The 20218-nt window shown below is 38.1% G+C and overlaps 1 protein-coding gene across 1 annotated transcript; it reads right to left on the bottom strand.

Moving 5' to 3' along the window:
* Positions 1-1993: 1993 nt before the first annotated feature.
* Positions 1994-18759, bottom strand: dhtkd1 (dehydrogenase E1 and transketolase domain containing 1). Its single transcript, XM_028450825.1, has 17 exons — positions 18591-18759; positions 16823-16975; positions 15747-15958; positions 13620-13814; positions 13233-13502; positions 12341-12512; positions 11406-11604; positions 11005-11317; positions 10515-10599; positions 10299-10438; positions 9220-9370; positions 9012-9118; positions 7220-7384; positions 7064-7146; positions 6755-6921; positions 3429-3514; positions 1994-2917 (listed from the first exon to the last, which is right to left on the bottom strand). Exons 1-17 carry the CDS (start codon positions 18757-18759, stop codon positions 2816-2818), a joined length of 2769 nt encoding a protein of 922 aa, XP_028306626.1. The 3' UTR covers positions 1994-2815.
* Positions 18760-20218: the final 1459 nt, after the last annotated feature.

Genomic DNA, 20218 nt, shown 5'->3' with positions numbered 1-20218 from the left:
TAACTTGATAAAAGTTTCCTCTTGTGTCAGCATCTCTTATGATAACGGGTCATACATCATCTTTCATCTAATTCATTTCCTATCTATTGGTTACCTTACCAGGCTTCCTAATCAATGAAAAAATAGCTTTTAATATATTTGGTGAGGGCATCTGAGCCTTTTTTGTCAGTATACCCCTAGATTTTATTTTATTTTTTAATGGTAAAATGTGTAAAAGCTTAATATGAAACATATTTTAATAATTGTTAACTGCATATGTGTAGAACTGTAACACGGTTCCCCAGTTTTGCGTTAAATTATAATTTACCCCAACCCTGTTTAGGATTAATGTTTTACCTAGCATTTACTTTTACCATAGCAATTAAATGTCATTTTTATTGCTTTATAGTTTTTACTTGTAATTAATTAAAAAAAAAAAAAAATCAATAATGCAGTTTTTCTAATGTTTTAGATCAGTGGTTCACAAACTTTTCACAGTCACGTACCCCTTCAGACATTGAACCTGAAGCCGTGTACCCCCTAATGTCATACACAATGTAGCCCTACAGTGAAATTTGTCTCTGAATTTTACCTATCCTGTTAAATATATAATAATAATAATAAAAAAAAGAATAGTAATCTGAAAGCACACAAGAAAACATCCTATTCAGAATTATCTTTTGTTTTAGTCAATTAATTAGCGTACTGGCATTTTCATTGAGAAACTATTTTATTTTGGAAAATTAATCTACCAAACATATAGTATGTCGATTGAACATCCTAATTTCTCTGTGCTCATCGCTCTGTAATTGGAATTACTTTAAATCGTACACCCTGAAATACTTTTAAAAATCCAGCTAAATTTATTTATTTTAGAAAATGTCAATAAATCAATAATTTTTTTAATCATTTCATCCTGGAGGTAGCGCTATTTGTAATTTACTGCTTGCTAGTGCATGTAAATACATCCCTCAAACATGGCAAAAACAATAATAAAACACACTATAGAGTAGGTTGGTTTAATGGTTGTCGATTGAGCTCTGCAAAAAAACAAAAAAAAACAACGTTTGACCCTTTGTTTGGCTCTCTGTATCAACATTAATGTATAAGAGAATTAAACAACTAATCCCCACTCTTTAGGTAACCAGCACAAATACAAACACACAAGGCGGACGAGAGAAACGGGCACTAACCCAGCTTGTACCACTAGCAACATATCTGACCAAGCAGTGCAGACGTATTTATTAAACACAATTTGCTTGGCAAGAAATGCTATCGATTAATATACATTCATTTATGTTTATTTGTATATATACTGTATGTGTGTGTACGCTTCGGTATATGTTAAGTTTCTGTGTAATTTATATAATTTTTCCTCTTGAGCAGAATATGTGTATGGTGCAATGGGGTACGTATTGGGTAGAAATCACCATATTTCGTTCATACATATTTTTTATAATTTAAAAAAACAAATGAATAAAAACCCCAAATTTTTTTAGTGCGGCCAGCTCAAGACCAAAACACTATTAATGCTCCACACATGGTCAACCGAAAGTACAGTATTGTATTTATTAATTCTTTAAATTTAATTATTAAATTACAAGGCAGGAGAGGATATTTTAATGTGAACCCGCACTTAAACTTGATTACTAATGTCATATTGTTCTTAAATGTGAACATTTTCTAAGTATAAATATAAAACTGCATTAAAACAAAGGAGAAAGGTGATTTTTATGCTATGACTTTACTGTTGTGGTCTACAGAGACAGTATTGGGGCTTGGAGCCTTAGGGTGGTGGAGGACTGCCCAATATCTCACATCTCAAGGACCTTTGCCTTGGTAGATTTTACTGGTGCCTTACTGGTTATTATGGTTGTCTGGTCACCTCCCAGGGCTGCTTCCTCTGCCGACTGTGGGGACGCTCGTGTTGGTCGACAAACTGTGAGCCATCTGCACAAGCCTGCTTGGTATAGACTTACAATGAAGAACAAATCCAATAAAACCCCATGCAATGTTTAAACATTAAAATAGATTTATTTCAAAATAACCAAATTCTATTTATTCGCAATAGTCCTTTACTTCAATTTCTCAACATTCAAGTCTTAATTCCGAGATGGAATTGGAAAAGTAGAAATTAATGCAAATCTTAGATGAGTGTTTCCCCTTCACACCTTTGTTAATCAAATGGAAAACATCTCGTTTGTTCAGAAACACGTTCATCTCCTCTAACATCAGTCCAGATTTTGTTTCCTACTGAAGTGCTTTTGATTCTAAAAGTGTCAAACAATGAGTTATATCTAAAGACAGACAACTAATAATCTAATGTTTTTCAGTCACACTGTATGATTGTTGTCATTTTGTTTGTTATGAGGAATTTTGTGCATTTCCGTTGTTCTTTTGTGAGTTTTTCCAGTAAAATGTATGTTTTTTGGAGTCATACTGTGTATTCGTGTTGTAATGTTGCATTTTGTGGAGTACTTTTTGGGTATTTCTGTTGTCGTTTTGCTTGTTTGTTTGTAGTGTAGTAGTGTTTGCGAAGTCATTTTTCATGCTTTTCTTGTCTTTTTGTGAACTTTTACTGTCATTTTCTGTAATTTTGTACATTATTTTGGAGTAATTTTTTGTTGTTTTGTTCATTTTTGCAGTCGTTTTGGGGGTATTTTCTGTGTTTTTCTTGTCTTTTAATGTATTTTTTGTTGCCCATGTCTGAGCTAATGCATGAGATGGTCAGACAGAAGTCCTACATGAGAGGTTTAAGACTGCCTTTCCAGTGTAAAGTGTGCCGGTATGACACGTGTCCTGTAAACATGAATCCCTGGATGTGCTCCGTCAGCTCTTAGGAGAAGGTGGAGGTGAGGATGGCCTCCTGCTGCTGCTGATGGAGCACACCGATCCCGACGGCAGGCGCAGGCAGAGCTGGGCGGCTTACCAACCGCAGCTGATGAGGACAGAGGAAACTGGCAGTTACCACAACGTCATATTTGTTTCACAATTCAATGCAGGCAAAGTCAAGTTCTCAAAATGAGTCTTTGTTCATGCAGAATCCTTGTACAAATTTAACGCCACACTCACTGGCCATCATTTATCAACTGTTTGTACGTAAATTTGCATGTTAAAAAGCACATCTTTGTTTTGCTTCACCTAAGATGTCAGGATTTATTTTATTTTCTTGCCAGTGTTTGTTTGACCTCAGTGGGCGAGGCCTCCGAACCGGGACGATTTAAGGGCGTAACATGTTAATGACGATCGAATTCAGCCGCCACATTTATCAATACCCGATCATTTGTACGCTGGGATTGGTCGGTTGCGAATGTTTCATAAATCAGACGGTCTTGTCATACAATCAAATGTGCACTCAAATTTGCACCCATTTTCACGCAAGGTTGATAAATGAGGGCCAATTAGTGTAAAGAACCTGTGTGGATCAGTTGACAGGTCAAGGTGCTTACCTTGCAGGCCAACTGCTTCTCAAAGCGCTGAGCAACAAAGGACCAAGGGCCCATGTTTGCTGGCTCCTCCTGACTCCATACGAACTCTGAGAAGAAACAAAGACCAGATCAGGATTCACCTGAAGGCAGCGTCTGACGTTACAGTGGCTGAATGACACACAAAGTTCTAATACCGACATACAGACCTGAAGCCTGATGAGAGACAGACGTGAAAGTCTGTAAATCATTGAGCGGCTGCAGAGCTCGGATGTAATGAGCAAACAAACAGTGTTCCTGTGACACAGGGTTCCTCGTTAGAGCCTGTTAGAGCCTAATATGTAACAACGACCTGAAGTGTTATAAATAACTGGTCAATAACAAGTAACAACTTTTGGGTTTGTTACATTATGGGGCAGGCAAAACATTTTTTACATTTAATTACATCATAAAGTCAGTGATTTATGGATTACATATCTAATTGCTTTAATGTAGAGAGCAGTACCATACACAAATGCATGTGTAAATGTGTGTGTGTGTGCTTTAATAATAAGTATATATATATATATATATATATATATATATATACACTTATTATTAAAGCCTTTTGGAGAAATAAATAAATAAATATATATATATATATATATATATATATATATATATATATATATATAAAAAATGCTATTTTACCTCTAAGTTTTTTATTTCTTTTTAATATTTTGTTAATTAATTTCTATTTAGGTATTCTTATTTTATTTTTTATTTTCTGTATATTCCTTCCTATCTACAGTATGATCACTCGCTTTTTTACGTGATTTTGTTCTATTATTATTACAACAATTATTTTTCTTTTTGCAAATAATCTTGAGGCTGGAAGGGAGGGTTTTTGTGAATTCTTGTTGTTTGTTGTTGTTCATCCTACTAGAAAAAAAGCAAAAGTTTTTACATTTTGGGCTCAGCATTTTGTTACATTATTGACCAGTTATTACATTTGATCATTTTTTTTTTAAAACATTTTTTTAGTAACAATTCTGTTCATTGTCACATATTAGGCTCCAACAGGGCCTTCTATCACGGTGTGAACACATCCCTCCCAGTTTATCTTCCTCCACTGGCTGCCAGTGCATGCATTTATTTTTCCTTTCACTCAGGTTTGGCTTCTTTTCAGTGCTTTGTACAAAACTGATAACACAGAAAGTGATTGAATACGTGTCTGCGTTAAATATTGCTTTTAAAGAATGACATCACGCCGAGTCGTTGTGGGGGGCGGGGCATGTCACCTCTGATGGTGACAGTCTGATTGACTGTCAGTCATACAGATGATTATAACCTTAGTTTACCAACTGTCAGATCCAAGTGAATGGCTGTATAGTTAGTGTTATGTCGCCACCTGTTGGTTAAACATGATCCTCACAGAGCACGGACACAATTTATGGAGATTTTCTTTTTTCTGCTGAATTCTCCAGTGATTTCCACAAAAACCATCGATGGACCAGTGGTAATTTGTTAATGGGGGTACTAGGGCGGCGCCCCTTCAAAAAGCTTCAGGAAAAATGAACATGAAACATCTTAAACATTAAACATACATTAAGAAGAAGCTGCAGAATTAAAATTGTTGACTCGGGTTCGGATTATTTAGTTGTAAAATGTCACAGTGACTGCCCTCTATGGGTTGAAACCAGGCTATTACAATTGATTTTTTCCTATTGGCTGAAAACAAGATCATGTGATGTTTTTGGATCATCTTGCGTTGAAAACAAGCACCGTTAGTTCCACCCCTTTTATAAAAACTAGCACCTGTGGGCTCTACAATCTGTGGTGAGTAGGTTGGATTGAGAGAAGAGTGAATATAGAGCTATATTGAGTAATGAGTAGTTAGTTAAAGCAGAACTCAGTAACTTGCGCTTAGCGCTCCCCCTAAAGGTCCCTTTTGGTTATGTCACTGTCATAAAAAACTCTGCACCCCCCGCCACCTGCCCCACCCCACAGCTACATGTGCACCTTTGCTCTCCCAAGACGGTAGCACCCGATGACTGAAAAATCCTAATACAACAGTGACACTAAGGGTGCTTTCACACATATAGTCCAATGTGACCATGTGAACAGTATGAGGAAGAGAGACAAGTAAAATAAATGAATGATGTGGGAGTAATACGAAAGGGAGTGTGGAAATGTGTGTGGTGTGTGCTTGTATGCTGACAAAGCGGCTCTGAAAATGGATAGATGGATGGATATTTGTGTGTGTGCTGCCTGATGGAGCGCTGGGTTGTGAGTGTGTGTGCGTGTCTGTTGCCGCAACGATATGTGATTGCTGTGTGTTGCTGCTGAGCTGTCACTGCATGGAGTTGCTCCGTTCCTCGGACAAAGGTCTTCTCTCCCTTTTTTTTTCCTGGCTCCGCCATGATATAAGTCTGAAAAAAGTTAATTTGTAGACAACCGTGTGCAGCCACGGGATTGGTCATAATCTAGCATTAGTTTGTATTGGGCTGCCATAAAGCAGTTCGTATTGCCACTGGGTTGGAGGCAGGAAAGTTGCAAGTGCGGTTTTCTGGCCAGACAGCACCCCCAATCACCCCATAAACACTTGTATTACCCTCACAGGGACTACGATAAGGATTTATTAAGGTGAAAAAGTTACTTAGTTCTGCTTTAACATAGCATAGATTGTTCATTGGAGATTTTATAGTATAGACTGGGCGTGTCTTAACTGCTCCTGGAGCCCTGCCCATAATCAAGGCATTTTTTGAATTTCCCTCCTAGTGGCAGGTCAGGAGAAAGCAGGGGTTTAGTTACTCTTTCACTGCAGGGACGGCTGGCTTAGCAATTTCTATTCTGAGCACAACACTCATTTTGATAGTGAAAAATTAAAACCAGTCAGAGCACATTCACTCTAATTACATTTTCGCAGCAATCAACCTTGGTCAATACTGTTGTTCCAGTTTTAATGTGTAGTGGAGAAAGCAGTGCTGTGTGTTTCCACTCACACAGCTATCAAGCTATGCTCACAGGTGAATTAAGGAGAGAAAAGTCATGTCAAACTCCATCTGACGCCGCCTCCATAGGTGGCGCTATATCGGTGCGTATTATTATAGTTCCAGTTGACCCAAGGAAGAAGCTCTAAAGGTATTTTAAAACGTTTTGACTATAGCGGCATGAAGCGGGTTTCCTCATCTGTGCAAATATGCATCTTCTGCTTCATTCTGGTCACAGAAGAAAACGTGGTTCTCACTCTCATTGTCTGGGTATGTTAATCAAGTTACGGATTGTCCAGCCAAGCTAAATTGCTTACGTGCCTTTAAAAATCCAGTTCAACTGGTTCTCCAACTGTAAACCTGATGCTAAGACGTTACCTTTGGCATTAGAGTACTGGCTGAGTTCCTGCTGCAGAGCTTCCAGGGGGAACGGACACAGCTCCTCCACTCGGACCAGCGCCGTGTTCTGATTGGCTGGCGAGGCCTCCCTCTGCTTCAGCAGGGCGTAGTAATGCTTCCCCGAACAGAACACCACCTTCTGAACGCTGCAAAAACAGCCAATGTGTAAAGTAACAATACTTAGAATCAGGAGCCATTTCCCACATGTGTGCTCTTTGCTTTGACTGTATAAGCCTCTTAGGTACTGGTTACTCCATGTTTGGTTGTCAGTTAATGATATTGCATCACCTTTCAGCTGACACAGCAGTTTCCCCTAACACAGGCCTGAACGATGTTCCTGGGGCGAGGTCCTGCAGACTGGACACGGCTCCCTGACAGAACAGGAAACATCAGAGGGAAGTGAAAGCGTCCCACGGCTTATTTCACCATCACTTCAGCACTTACAGAGAACCTCAGCAGCGTCTTGGGTCCGACCACGATCAGAGGTTTGCGGAAGTTTCGGATCATCTGACGCCGCAGGAGGTGGAAGTACTGAGCAGGAGTGGTGGGATTGACCACGGCCATGTTCACGCTGTCCCCGTCCACCCCGTCCACCCTACTGTCACACATCTGAGGGACAGACAGAGCAGAAAACACTAATAATCACGTACGCTCAGTGTGGACATTTGTCCAATGATGTTGTTTTTTTTCCCATATCAAGTTAAACTTTTAAATATTTTTTTTAGAATCAAAATCATGGCACCCTCCGTGGCAGACGTGATTGTCGCTCCACTCTTGGATGCCCGCTTTTTCTTCTTTTTTGTGTGTTTTATGTTCTTACAGCAGTGCACAATTGTCATGCACTGCTAACATACTGTAGACAGACTTTATTGGACATTGGAAACACACATAACTTTAAGTTTAGTGAACCACCAGACTGAGGAACTCAGACTCAACAGCTGTTAAAGCTGATCATGCTTCACCGTCAGCTCTATTCATTCTCCCACTGCACAATACACTTCATATTTGATTTTGCTATTTTTTCTACCATGTACATATTTATTGTAAATACTTTATAAATTATTATAATAATAATTATATTTTTGTTTTCTTTGTTTTGTTTTTTGTTTCAGATTTGTTTAGTTTTTCTTTGTGGCATCCAGTGTGGACAGCAAAGTAAGAATTTCCTTACTGTGCATAAGACAATGAACACTATGAATCTTGAATCAAAAATGCAAAATATTATAATTCCACATTTACAAATGGAGGTGAGACTCAACAGAGAGAAGCCTATCTCACCATGCACTGAACTATCTCTAACAAACTGAAGTGCATGGTGGGAAACTAGACTGATTTAAAGGTTCTCATTATTATCATTATTACCAGCATCATGTTAGTAAACACTATTATTTAAATGCCCCATTTTCAAAAACTACATAATATTTAATAAGCAAGAATAAAGGATGGATGATAGTTAGGTTATCGAAGCACCTGAAAAGAACATAAGAATGACTGCGTTTGCAGGGAAAATGAAACTGCCACTGCACAGACTGCCAAAAAAAGCTCTAAAGATATTTTTAAAAAAAAGCAACTTGTCATTAATGAATGCACTTTGATTAATCATTGTCTGCTGTAATAGACCATTAATGACTGGATTGGTATTGTACACAAGATCTACATTATGGAGAAGCTGTCAATTTCCCTCAAAGGACAAATTCTACAAATCCGTCCAAATGGACAGAATATGCAAAAGCAGCAAGATCAGATTTTAGTTGACCAAGTTTCTAACATGCGTGTCAATATTTTTGAAAAGAAGGGTGTACAAAAAATGAATGGGGATGTTTGTCACAGGTGATAAAAGGACATTTTTTTTCTTTCCCTGTTTTAATTTAAAAAAAATGGAAAACTCTGGAAAGACAATGTGGACTGAGACTCTTCATTATTGGTTTTTGTTTTTACTCTGTTCATTTCATTCAATGAAGGTCAATGGAGATAAAGCCAAGGTCACTCTGAAAAACTGTATGAGTCACATTGTGCCTACCGATGTGTTTTCCAAATAAAAAGTGAAATACAGAAAAAGAAAAAAAAAATTGTCTGCTAAACCAAAGTTATAAAGTTACATGTAGTGTTTCATCTAAACGTTAAACTTGTTTTAAAATTATAAACTTGGGGAAAAAAATTATGATTTCTTATCAGTTATCAAACATAGAAGCTCATTTTGAATCAATGTAGTCAACATGTTCAAAGTGTGACCGACCTGGAGGAAGCGCTCCATGCGGCAGGAGGAGTGTTCAGGTCCGGCGCCGTCGTAGCCGTGAGGCAGCAGAATCACCATCCCACTCTGCAGCAGCCACTTGGCTTCACCTAAACACACAGATCTCACTTCTTTCACCTGGAAAGGTTGGGTCTACCCACATGCTGCTGAAAATGTGGTGCGTTTGTTACTGTGGGACACCAGGAATCACCTCCTGATATAAAGGTATCAAAGATGATCTGAGCTCCGTTGAAGAAATCTCCAAACTGAGCCTCCCACACGGGGAGCAGCTTCGGCTGAGCAATGCTCATCCCATACTCGAATCCCAGCACGGCCTCCTCAGACAGTGGGCTGTTACACACCTACACACAGCACAACAAAGTCACAGGATCATGTAATCAGGGTTCTCGCCAGCGCTGTCGAACGTTGAGTTTTCAGCAGCGTAGGGGGATTTTCTGTTGTTTTTTCCATTTTTAATCGGTACCGTCGTAATAATTGTTGCAGACTTGGACACAAAAGGGACTTCCAGGCGTGCACGGGTTGTTTAAACTCTCTGCATAACCGAAAAACACATAAATCAGCCGGGTCGGACGGGTTCAGGCCGTGTTCTGGGACCAGGTAAGGTTTTTTTTCAGTCCGATTAATGTGTGCATCCTTTGATTTGTAACTCAATCACCGCCCAATATAAACAGTGCGCTTCATAATCCAAACAAAGACTAATGTGTGTGTGTGTGTGTGTCAGTGTACAATATTACTGCAGGTATAAAATATATGTATAATAAAATGTTATTTATTTTCTATATATATATACACACACACACACACACAGTATATATACACACCAGGCATGAGTAACACTAACTACATTCATCATTGCCCCTCACCAATTAATTTTATTTGATTTAATTTCATTTCAAACATGGAAAACAACAGCCGTGTATTTATCACAATGAAAATAATAATAATAATAATAATAATCTAAAAAAAATAAATCAATCAAACGAAGCAAAGTGAGAATAAATGGTTACAAAACCCTGCATGTTCAAAAAGGAGTAGGAGTAAGTATAAACTTATATGATCCTACCCCTTGTAATAACAAATAACATTTGACAGTGAGCAAAAAAGTAGCAAAAAAACAACTTCAGCTTTACTTCAATAAATTTGGCTCTAAAGAATTATACATTTCAAAATGTTCCCACACCAGTGGTGCTCGCGTACGCACCACGCGATCCCCCATGCCGTGAAAAACCCTGATTTAAGTCTTTGTTTCTGTCTCTTGTGATTGCTTACCTCCATGAAAGCCGTCTGCTGGGGGTCGATGTGGTTCAGAGGGACGTACATGTCGTTTGACTCCTGACATACGACCATGGCGTGTCTCTGACTGAAAGTGCCTCGTCCCACATCCTGTCCACTGAGTCGGATGTTAAAGCCTGTGAGAACCATTCGTCCATGTCTTGGTGGGGTCAAACCAAAACATCTGATCTACAGACTTTCCTGAATTCTCACCTTGGCAAAGCAGAGAGCCGAAAGCAAGAGCCTCCGCTGTTGACCAGTCCAGTTTAGTTCCTTCTTCCAACTTCTGTAACCTACCCTAAAACACACACACACACACACTGTGTGACAAACAGCTGCAGAATCTAAAAACAATATACAAAAACCGCATGGCTGTCGCTCTGTAAAGTCTGATATATGCTACTGCGTCAGGCTGACGCCATAGCTACACGTAGCGTTCTACGGCGACGTAGACTCCCATGCTTCAAGGTGGCGCGGCTTATAAGGGCTGTGATTGGTCCGCCCCAAACCTCACCACTGGTCACTGCCTTTTCCAGTCAACAGCGCCATGTTTTAACTTTTTGAGTAGCGATGCGAGAGTTCACGAATTGAGTCGAAGGGAGAACCGAAACGGACAGAAAGTGCCAGAGTTTTATAATTTCTTTTCATGGCTGCACCACATAGGTTGCACCTATGTTGTGTGTTGTTTCAGGTTGCAGCGTACCTGTACGTGGGTCTTCCTCAGGTGGCTGTGCAGCTGAATCTGCTCTGGAATGTCCACAGACTTGGCTCCAACAAACTGCAGCAGTGGAGCAGGAACGCCCGTGTCCCATGTGGTCACTCTGTCCTTGGGCTCCACCAGGTCCCCCCAGCGGCCCTGCAGGTTAGTGGGCGGAGGGCTGTACAGGGTCATGTTGGACAGTTTGTCATTCAGCATGCTGTAGAACTCCGACTTGATCTGGTCTCGCTCCTCGGCGGTCATCAGACCTTCAGATACGAGCTGGTCCGAGTACGAGTCGGGGACGCTCTTACGGGACCTGAAAGAGGAAGACGACGACGATGATGATTATGATGATGTTGTAATGGTGACAGTAACCATGGAGCGAACAGGTCTCTCAGACTGACCTGATGATCTTGTACATGGCCGGGTTAGTGAAAAACGGCTCGTCCAGCTCGTTGTGGCCCCACTGACGGTAGCAGATGAGGTCCAGGAACACGTCCTTCCTAAAGCGGCGCTGGTACTCCACAGCCAACCGAGTGGCACGCACCACTTCCTCTGCATCATCTCCATTCACATGAATCACAGCACAGTTCACCATCTTACCTGCAGAACACACACAAACATGAATAGTTCCATGATCACTTTTATTGAAAGATGAATACAACAGGAAATATAAAATGTACCGACACACTCTGTGTTCGGGACCGATTTGCTCCCATAGCAGCCACATATTTTGGAGATACCGTTATCCTGACATAGAAAAGTCGCTTTTCCATAAATGCTGAATAAATCTAGGCCTCTACCTTCAAAATACAAAATGCACTTTATCTCTGGAGAGAAAAAATGCATCATTTGTGTTTTCTCAAAAAGGGAAAAAAAAAACAAAATGCATAAAAATATAATGAAAAACTTTATATTTATGGTTCGATCTGAAGTTGTTGAAAAGTTTCTATGTGAAAAAAGTAGGAAAAAGTTTGTATATATGACATTTTAAAGACACTTTTATGAAGGGTACCATTTTGGTAAGAGTGTAGGTTTTTTTCTTCTAATAAATACTCATAATGCTAAAAAAAATAACGCCTCAAAATAAATGCTCCTATCAATTATTAACCTACTCAAGGCAATAATAACTGCAAATCAAATATTCCACTTTGCACCTTATTTTTTGAAAAAAATGCAAATTTTGTGTTTTTCTTATTGAATTATATATATATATATATATATACACATTTTTACAACAGCTTTATGAAGGCTATTGTTTTGGTACCTAAGCTCAAAGAGTGTCGGTTTTTTCAAAGGTGTCCCGAGGGTTAAAGTCACCCTCCTGAGTAGCACTGACCCACATCGCTGCAGTACAGGGAGGACCTCCCCCGCTCTGATGGCGTGGTGTAACCCACTTGGTTGTTCACAATGAGGTGGAAGCTCCCACCGACCCTGAAGTGGGGGAGGTTGCAAAGGGTGAGGGTTTCTGGAACAATCCCCTGACCGCTTACAGAGGCGTCACCGTGGATCTGTTTAGGAGGAGCACAAGATTCTGTCTTTAGATCTGCAGGAAGTCTGATGAGGAATTCTGACAGATCACCATAATTACAATTATGGCGTACTTATGATTGTAATTATAATTTAATAAATCTGTTGCTGATGTAATTGTAATTAAATTGTATTTTAGAAAATACAAGTTCAGAAAATTGACTCTGTAATTGTAATTGCTATGAAAGTTGTATAAAAAATGTCAATTATAATTTAATGCTAAACTGTGGAACCATGTTACAGCTCTATGTACAGTTCTACACATATGTAGTTTATTATTAGAATATGTTTCATATCAAGCTTTCCCACATTTCACCATTTAAAAAAAATAAAAATCAAGGGGTATACTGACACAAAAAAGGCTCAGATGCCCACAACAAATATATTAATACTAATATTTTCATTGATTAGGAGGTCTAACACGGTAACCAATAGATAGGAAATAAATTACATGATTGATATTTGTTTTTAGTGTATTTTAGAGCTGATTTAGGACCCATTATCATAAGAGATGCTAACAGAAAGCTAACGGAAAGTTAACTTTTAATAGCTTATTTATTTCAGGCTCAGTAATTGTGATTAATTGTAATTGAACTTTAGTAATTGAGAATGTAATTGTAATTGACTTTAAGCAGCTAAATAAATAACTGTAATTTCATCGTAAATGGAAAAAATGCTGGCCCTGGCTGTGGGCGACTCACCTGCAGACAGACGACCTGATCCCCCGGCCTTGCCTCATCCTCTGGTGAGTAGTCTCCCTCCTTCCTGAGCTGCTGCCTGGCTCGGGCTTTGCCCTGAGCCACAGGGTTAATGGCCTCCAGGTGGGACGGGTTAGGCAGCATGGTGACGTGGAGCGGCCGCTTGGCCCCCAAGTCCAGCTCCACCGAGGAGGTGAGGTGGGAAAGAACGTCGCCGATAGAGGGCGAGTCCTCAGGGAACTCGCTGAGGCCGCGCATCTTACGAAACATCAGCTGGAAGGAGGAGGAAATGTCACCACAGCAACCAATGTTACTATCTTTATTCTAAATAGGCTTTTATTTTGAAATCACAAATGCCTACTCTACTTAGGACAATAACAGCATGTGCACCTCTGGGGGGAACTTGAGCAGGCCAGCCAGCAGGTTGAGGCGGCCCCTGTGAGGCATGCCGATGACCACGTCTGTCACGCCGCTGTGAGCCAACTGATGGAAGAGCTCACTGAAAAATCCCATCATGCTCTCTGCTCCTTCTCCTCCGTAACGTTTCACTGTGGCAAATTTAGTCGCCAGGAAGTGGTCAAACTCCTACATGCAGGACAGACAGGCTGTGTTGTAAATGTCATACTAATGTACTACGGAAGTCTCACATCAAAATTAATATGTCGTGCGTTCACATTAGATAGTATGAAAAGATTGAAACGTGAGAAATACCCGGATTTAAACTATATGGGAACAGTTCCCCATATAGTATGCACGGTGGGCACACTAGTCATACTCAACCGCCCTATGATGCATTGCCAGCGGAACGGAAAATTGGTTCTTGTAACGGCTTCAATCAAAAATCCCCTTTTCAAAATAAAAGCGTCTCATCTTGTCTTCCATTAATTTTTTAACGCTTTTGTAAATAAGGCTCTTGTTTTAAAGTTAACCTGAAGTTTTGTCATTTGCACAATGGCAGGTCTCTGAGACTCTCCGAAATGTTGGCATGAAATGTGTTTCCGTGAGTTTTATGGATCAAATGAGCACATGTTGATATTCTACTTGGTCACTTTCTCACTTAAAATGTTTTCAAAACTTTCAAAGGTGGAGAATCAACAGAGATATTTAGCCTCAGTGTGATTCAGGTTTTTGTTGTTGTAGGTTCCAAATGCATCTTGGGAAACTTTGAAGTATACTTCAGAGGGAATGCTCATCATTCCAATCAATAGTATATCGTAGACCAGGGGTTCTCAGCCTTAGGGTTGCCAGGTGCCTTTAAGAAATCAAGATTATTTTTGAACAATTTGAGCCCATTTTTTGCTTCTTTTTAATCTTGTTCTTTAACTACACCAAACTTGCCATATTTTAACCTATTTTCATCACTTTTTCTTGAAAATCTTTTGCTCCTTTTAATGCATTTTTGCTACATTATTCACATTTCTGCCACTTCTCCATCAAATTTCAATGACTTTCCTGCACATTGTTTTCCACTTTTAAGACACTTCAGCACTTAAGTTATAAACCCTTTCCGCCACTTTTCACACTTTGCTGTTGCATATGTTGACCCATAATTGTCACTTTAAACTAGGGATGCACCGATTGCAATTTGCCGATCCCGATTTTTGTTTTTCAGGAACATACACGTTGAATATTCCATTCTTATTTTATTGTAAAACATTGAACAACATCCACAAAACAATACAAATATACTGTTTTAACTGCACTGAGGTAGTTAATTCAAAAATAGATTATAAGTTTAAAACAATGCTGTCCAAAATACTAAATTATATAGCTTCCTTTTGTCTTTCATTTGTCAACTTTTAAAAACACACTAAACGTGTCCAACAGGTTAAACTGTAGACCTGTTTGGAGCTCCTTGCCAAAAATAAAGTGCACAGCAGTATTTTGGTTTAACAAATAAAGGCAATCACAGTGTTTCACGTGGAAGAAGACAGCGGCTGACTTTATGACGGACTTTAAGACATTTGCAGAGATAGAAAAGACTGGCGGAAAATATCGGTTTCATATCGGACGATCGCCAATCCCCCAAAATAAGAGAAATCGACACTGATCGATCAACCTTCACCATATGTCATGCTTATTTTTTGCCAATTTAACCACATCCACGATTAGTCATGCAAATTATTTGCCAGTTTGAACTAATTGTTCCTACTTTTAAGCCAATATTGACACTTCGCACCCTTTTTACGACTTTTTCTCTCTGTTTTTGGCCACTCTAATTTGCAACTTTTAACTATTTCATCACCTTTTCCACCATTTTTGGACACTTTCAACCCATTTTATTCTTGATTAAAACAAGGATTTACATCTATAAGTTGACTGTACACTATGGCCCAAATCTCTGGCACCTTTATTTATTTTAGGGGTTGTGGGCTGAAAAGGTTGAGGACCACTGTAGTAAATAATATATACTCATTAAGTGTGGAGTACGTGGGCCATTTTGAACACAGCCAACAGGTTCACATTGCCAGGTTTCCATGGAGACGCCTTTCTGCAGCCACACAGAGCACGGCTCACCTGCGACTCCAGCATGATCTTAGCGAGCCTCCTCTTCTCTTCAGGGGAGAATCTGTGCAGCTTGAGCTCCTCAAAGCGGTCGGTGAACCACTGCTTTTCCGCCAGGCTGCTCAGCTGATCGGTCTCCACAGACATGTGACCACAGTAGGTGTTCTCCAGGTAGACCTGCACCTCCTCTGCAGCAGCCTGAGCCTTACCAAAGTGCTTCAGGCCTGGAGGAAACACACAGAGAGAGAGAGAGGCAGGGTTGGGGTCAATTATAATTGTAATCATGTAATTGATAATTAATGACAATAATGGTGTAATTGTAATTTTAAAAATCTGTTGCTGTCGTAAACGTAATTAAATTGTCATTGAGTTCAGATAATTGACTTTCTAATTGTAATTCCCATGAATATTCTATGAAAATTGTCAATATTAATTTAACGCAAAACTGGGGAACCATGTTACAGTTCTATGTAACATGTTAAGTTAACAATTATTAAAATATATTTCATATCAAGCTTTTTCACATTTTACCATTTAAAAAAAAATATAAAAACCTATATTTTCATTGATTAGGAAGCCTAACAAAGTAACCAATAGATAGGAAAGAAATTAAATTATATAAATTATGTTAATATAAAATATTTACAGCTGATTTACGTCCCGTTATCATAAGAGATGCTAACAGAAAGCTAACACAAGAGGAAGGTTAACTTTTAATAGGTTATTTATTTCAAGCTTAGTAATTGTGATTATTTGTAATTGACTTTAGTCATTGAGAACGAAACTGTAATTGACTTTCTTAGGATACAATATACTTGTAATTTAAATGTAATTGGAAAAAATGCTAGTAACTGTTATCATAAATTGAAATGTAATTAAACATGGATAACTGAAAATGTAATTGTAACTGAAAAATGTAATTTACCACAACCCCGGTCAATTATCTGAACTTATCTACAATTAAATTATGATTTCAACTGCAACAAATTATTTCAATTACATTTATGTCATAATTGTATTTGATAATCAATTACGCGATAACAATTATAATTGAGCCCAACCCTGCTCCGTGGTGTGGTGTGTCTTACCGGAGGTGTTGAGGACTCCTGTCACAGCCCCGCTCAGCATGTCTATCTCTGGGACGGCGTCCACCACGGGCTTGTGGGGGAGTAAAGGGTTAATCTTAGCAGCTTTGTGTCCATGTGCTCTGTAGGCTTCCACCAGCCGTGCCAAGCCATGATCTGAGCACAGAGCACAGGAGGAGTCAATCAGAGGACCCTGAACGCACCATCACACCAACAACAGTCACAGCAACAAGTAAAAACACCTGAAATATGGAAAATGGAGGTCTCTACTCTGAATTTGTTGTGTTAACTTTTTGGTCTGATATGTGAAGCTGGTTTTTAATCAAATTATTTATTATTATTATCATCATCATTGTGATTATTAAAAATAATCACAATCATCATAATAATAATAATGTTGTAAATCTAATTAATGGGACTAAAAAAGGACCTTTGGGAGAATTTACGGTCATTTGTTTAATGCTTTTTTGTTTGTTTTCTCAAATTCTAGCTTTTTTGTTTATTTGGCACAACTGTATAGAATGTAGGGCAATGCACTGTTTGTATGGAGGACCAAACCTGCCAAAAGTATGAATAAACAAATAAATAAATAAATGCATATATAAATATTGGAATAAATAAATAAAAGAATGAATGAATAAATAAATAAATAATTAAATGCGTGAATAAATTAATACAAACTGGAAAATAAATGGGACATAAATAATTAAATGTATTAAATTTATTTCTACATTAATTTATGTATACAATTATTTATTTCTACATTAATTTATGTATACATTTATTTATTTCTACATTTAATCATTTCCACATTTATTTATTTATACATTCATTTATTTCCACAATTATTTATTTCCACATTTCTATGTCCGTATGCTAACGAGGTAGGAGGGACTAACATCAGTCTCATTCAGGATTGGTCAACTGAGCGATCCAATCAGATTCACTTCCTGATGCAACAGACGAGCGTGGCTTTTGTTTTGTCGAGTTCGGGTCAAAGCTTGAATAAGGTTCATATCATAAAAGGTCTGTGTTTAAAAGCAAATCGGCTCCACAAAACGCCAAAACTAAATATTTGTCTCTTTTTCTTTCTCCTCGTCCTCCTCTGCACCTGCTCATTCATTCTACGTTTTTTTTTTTTTTTTGAGTCGACTAATCGCTACGTGTGCCATAGTCTTTGGTCAACCAACCATTTCCTTGGTTTACTACAGCAATAATACAATGTGTATTGATATTAAAATTAAAAAAAAAAAAAAACAACTTAACTTATTAACTCATACTAATTTACTTTTTCTCTTTCTTGCTTACTTATATTATTAGTTGTTTTTTTTACCTTATATATAGTAGGTTCATGAACAATATAGCGTATTGTACAAATATGATATTATATTGTACAAACGTGATATTGTTCGTATACAATATAACTATATTGTTTGTAGTACAATATAATTATATTGTACGAACATCAATATAGTATATTGTACAAAATTATATAATTATATTGTACTACATTAAATAATTATATTTTACAAACATGATATTGTATTTTTCTTACAATTTAATTATATTGTACGAACATATATTGTGCAAACGTGATATTATTCGTACAATATAACATGTTTGTACAATATAACTATATTGTTCATACAATATAATGATCTAAAATATTTTCCCCAGTGGCAGTTCTACGCTTCAGTAAAAACGCTATTTAAGTAAAGTAAATAAGTGTTTTTTATTAAAGTTAATAAGTCATGTATGAGTGTGTGTTGACCTTGGTTCAGTGAACCGTCTCTCTCCAACTGTTGGTGTCGGTCGCTCTGCTTCGGTCGGTAACCGTAGACTCCTCTCTCGGTGTGGTAGCAGCAGTAGCAGCCGCCATTAAGGACCTTAGCCGGCTTCAGTCTGCTCAGTGAGCCTCTGAGGAGCAACACGGCCGACATGTTCAGCTTCAGTTACTCTGACATGTGACAGAGACTGCTACAGAGCGGCGGCCATGCTGTAGTGTAGGAGGACGGTCGCTGTGACCACAGGGAGGCGACATTTCACCACGCCTCTGTGCACACGCGGTCAAAAACAGCCACGAAGAAGAAAAGTGACGTCAACAATGTGCACTTCTCCTCAGCCTGCAGTCACGAATAGTCCCTCCTATCTCCTTTGCTAGCCACTGTTCCTTCAACCCCGGAAGTGTTTAAGTGGTGGCCATGATAAAGAGCGTCCGAGTTCTCTTTAAACTCAGGAAAAGAGGCTAAATGCTTCCTCTTTTTTTACCTCCTTTAGCCTAGGAAACACTGATGCATTCTTTACCAAAGTAGACGAGATAATGTTGACCCACAATTAGTTGACAATATTTATTTATTTTTTTAAATATTTATTTATTTATTTATTTATTTTTAACAAACAATACATACAATACATATACATTTTAAATCAGGGAACAAGGCACAATAATACCCTCTGGCACTCGCTGAAGAAGCAAACAAAAAATAATTAATACAGACAAAAGGAAAAGGGCACATACAAGGCAATGACAACTTATAAGAGCAAGGACATTTTGATTTCTTTATACATTTTTTTTTTTTTTTTTTTGGTATGTTTGACTAGTTTAAGAGACTTGAAGTAGGTAGTGAACCAAATAATAAACACATTACACAAAGGAGTAGAGTCTTTCCATTTACAAGTATGAATAAAATATTTACCGATTACAATAACAACATTTATAACATCAGAGATACGCGAGTCCAAATTGTCAGTGAAATAAATGATATATTTGGAATAAAAGGGTGGTACATTGATCTTTAGAGACAGCCAGCTGTGAATGTCAGTCCAAAAAACATTTGTCTTTACAAAACTAAAAAATAAATGTTTAATTGTTTCTGTGGAGGATGAACAAAAAGTGCAGGTTTGCATTTAAAGGGACACGCACACCCTAGCGCTGACAAGTAACAGAGATCATGTAAGTTACCAATGCAATAATGTGCCTTGAACAACTTTAAATAAATAATCTAAAACCCATATCTTATTATATGTAAGACATATTATCAGATTATAACATAAAACAGACACTCTGTGGTTCAAGAATAAGAAATCAGAGACATTTTTAGCCACATTATGTTTCTTTTATTCAACATAATTCATATTTCTGAAGGTGAGTGTGAGCAACCATTCTCAACTTTTGTTCCTCGTAGTACATTCAAACCTTGTGATTATTTCAGCAGAAAGTGTTATAAATGTGCTTTTAGTTCATTTTCGGAAATTTGTAATTTTTTACCACGGCAGACGTCCACAAACATTCGCAGCCGTCAGATTATTACGTCACTTAGTTTTTTTTTTTGTTTTTTTTTTTTACAGTTAACAAAACACTCATCACAGCACAAACACACATATATACATATATACACA

The sequence above is a fragment of the Gouania willdenowi genome, chromosome 6 (assembly GCF_900634775.1).
Source record: "Gouania willdenowi chromosome 6, fGouWil2.1, whole genome shotgun sequence".
In the NCBI taxonomy this organism is placed as follows: Eukaryota; Metazoa; Chordata; class Actinopteri; order Blenniiformes; family Gobiesocidae; genus Gouania; species Gouania willdenowi.
The sequence above is the reverse complement of the archived record's forward strand: the minus strand, read 5'-3'. Positions and strand labels throughout refer to the sequence as shown.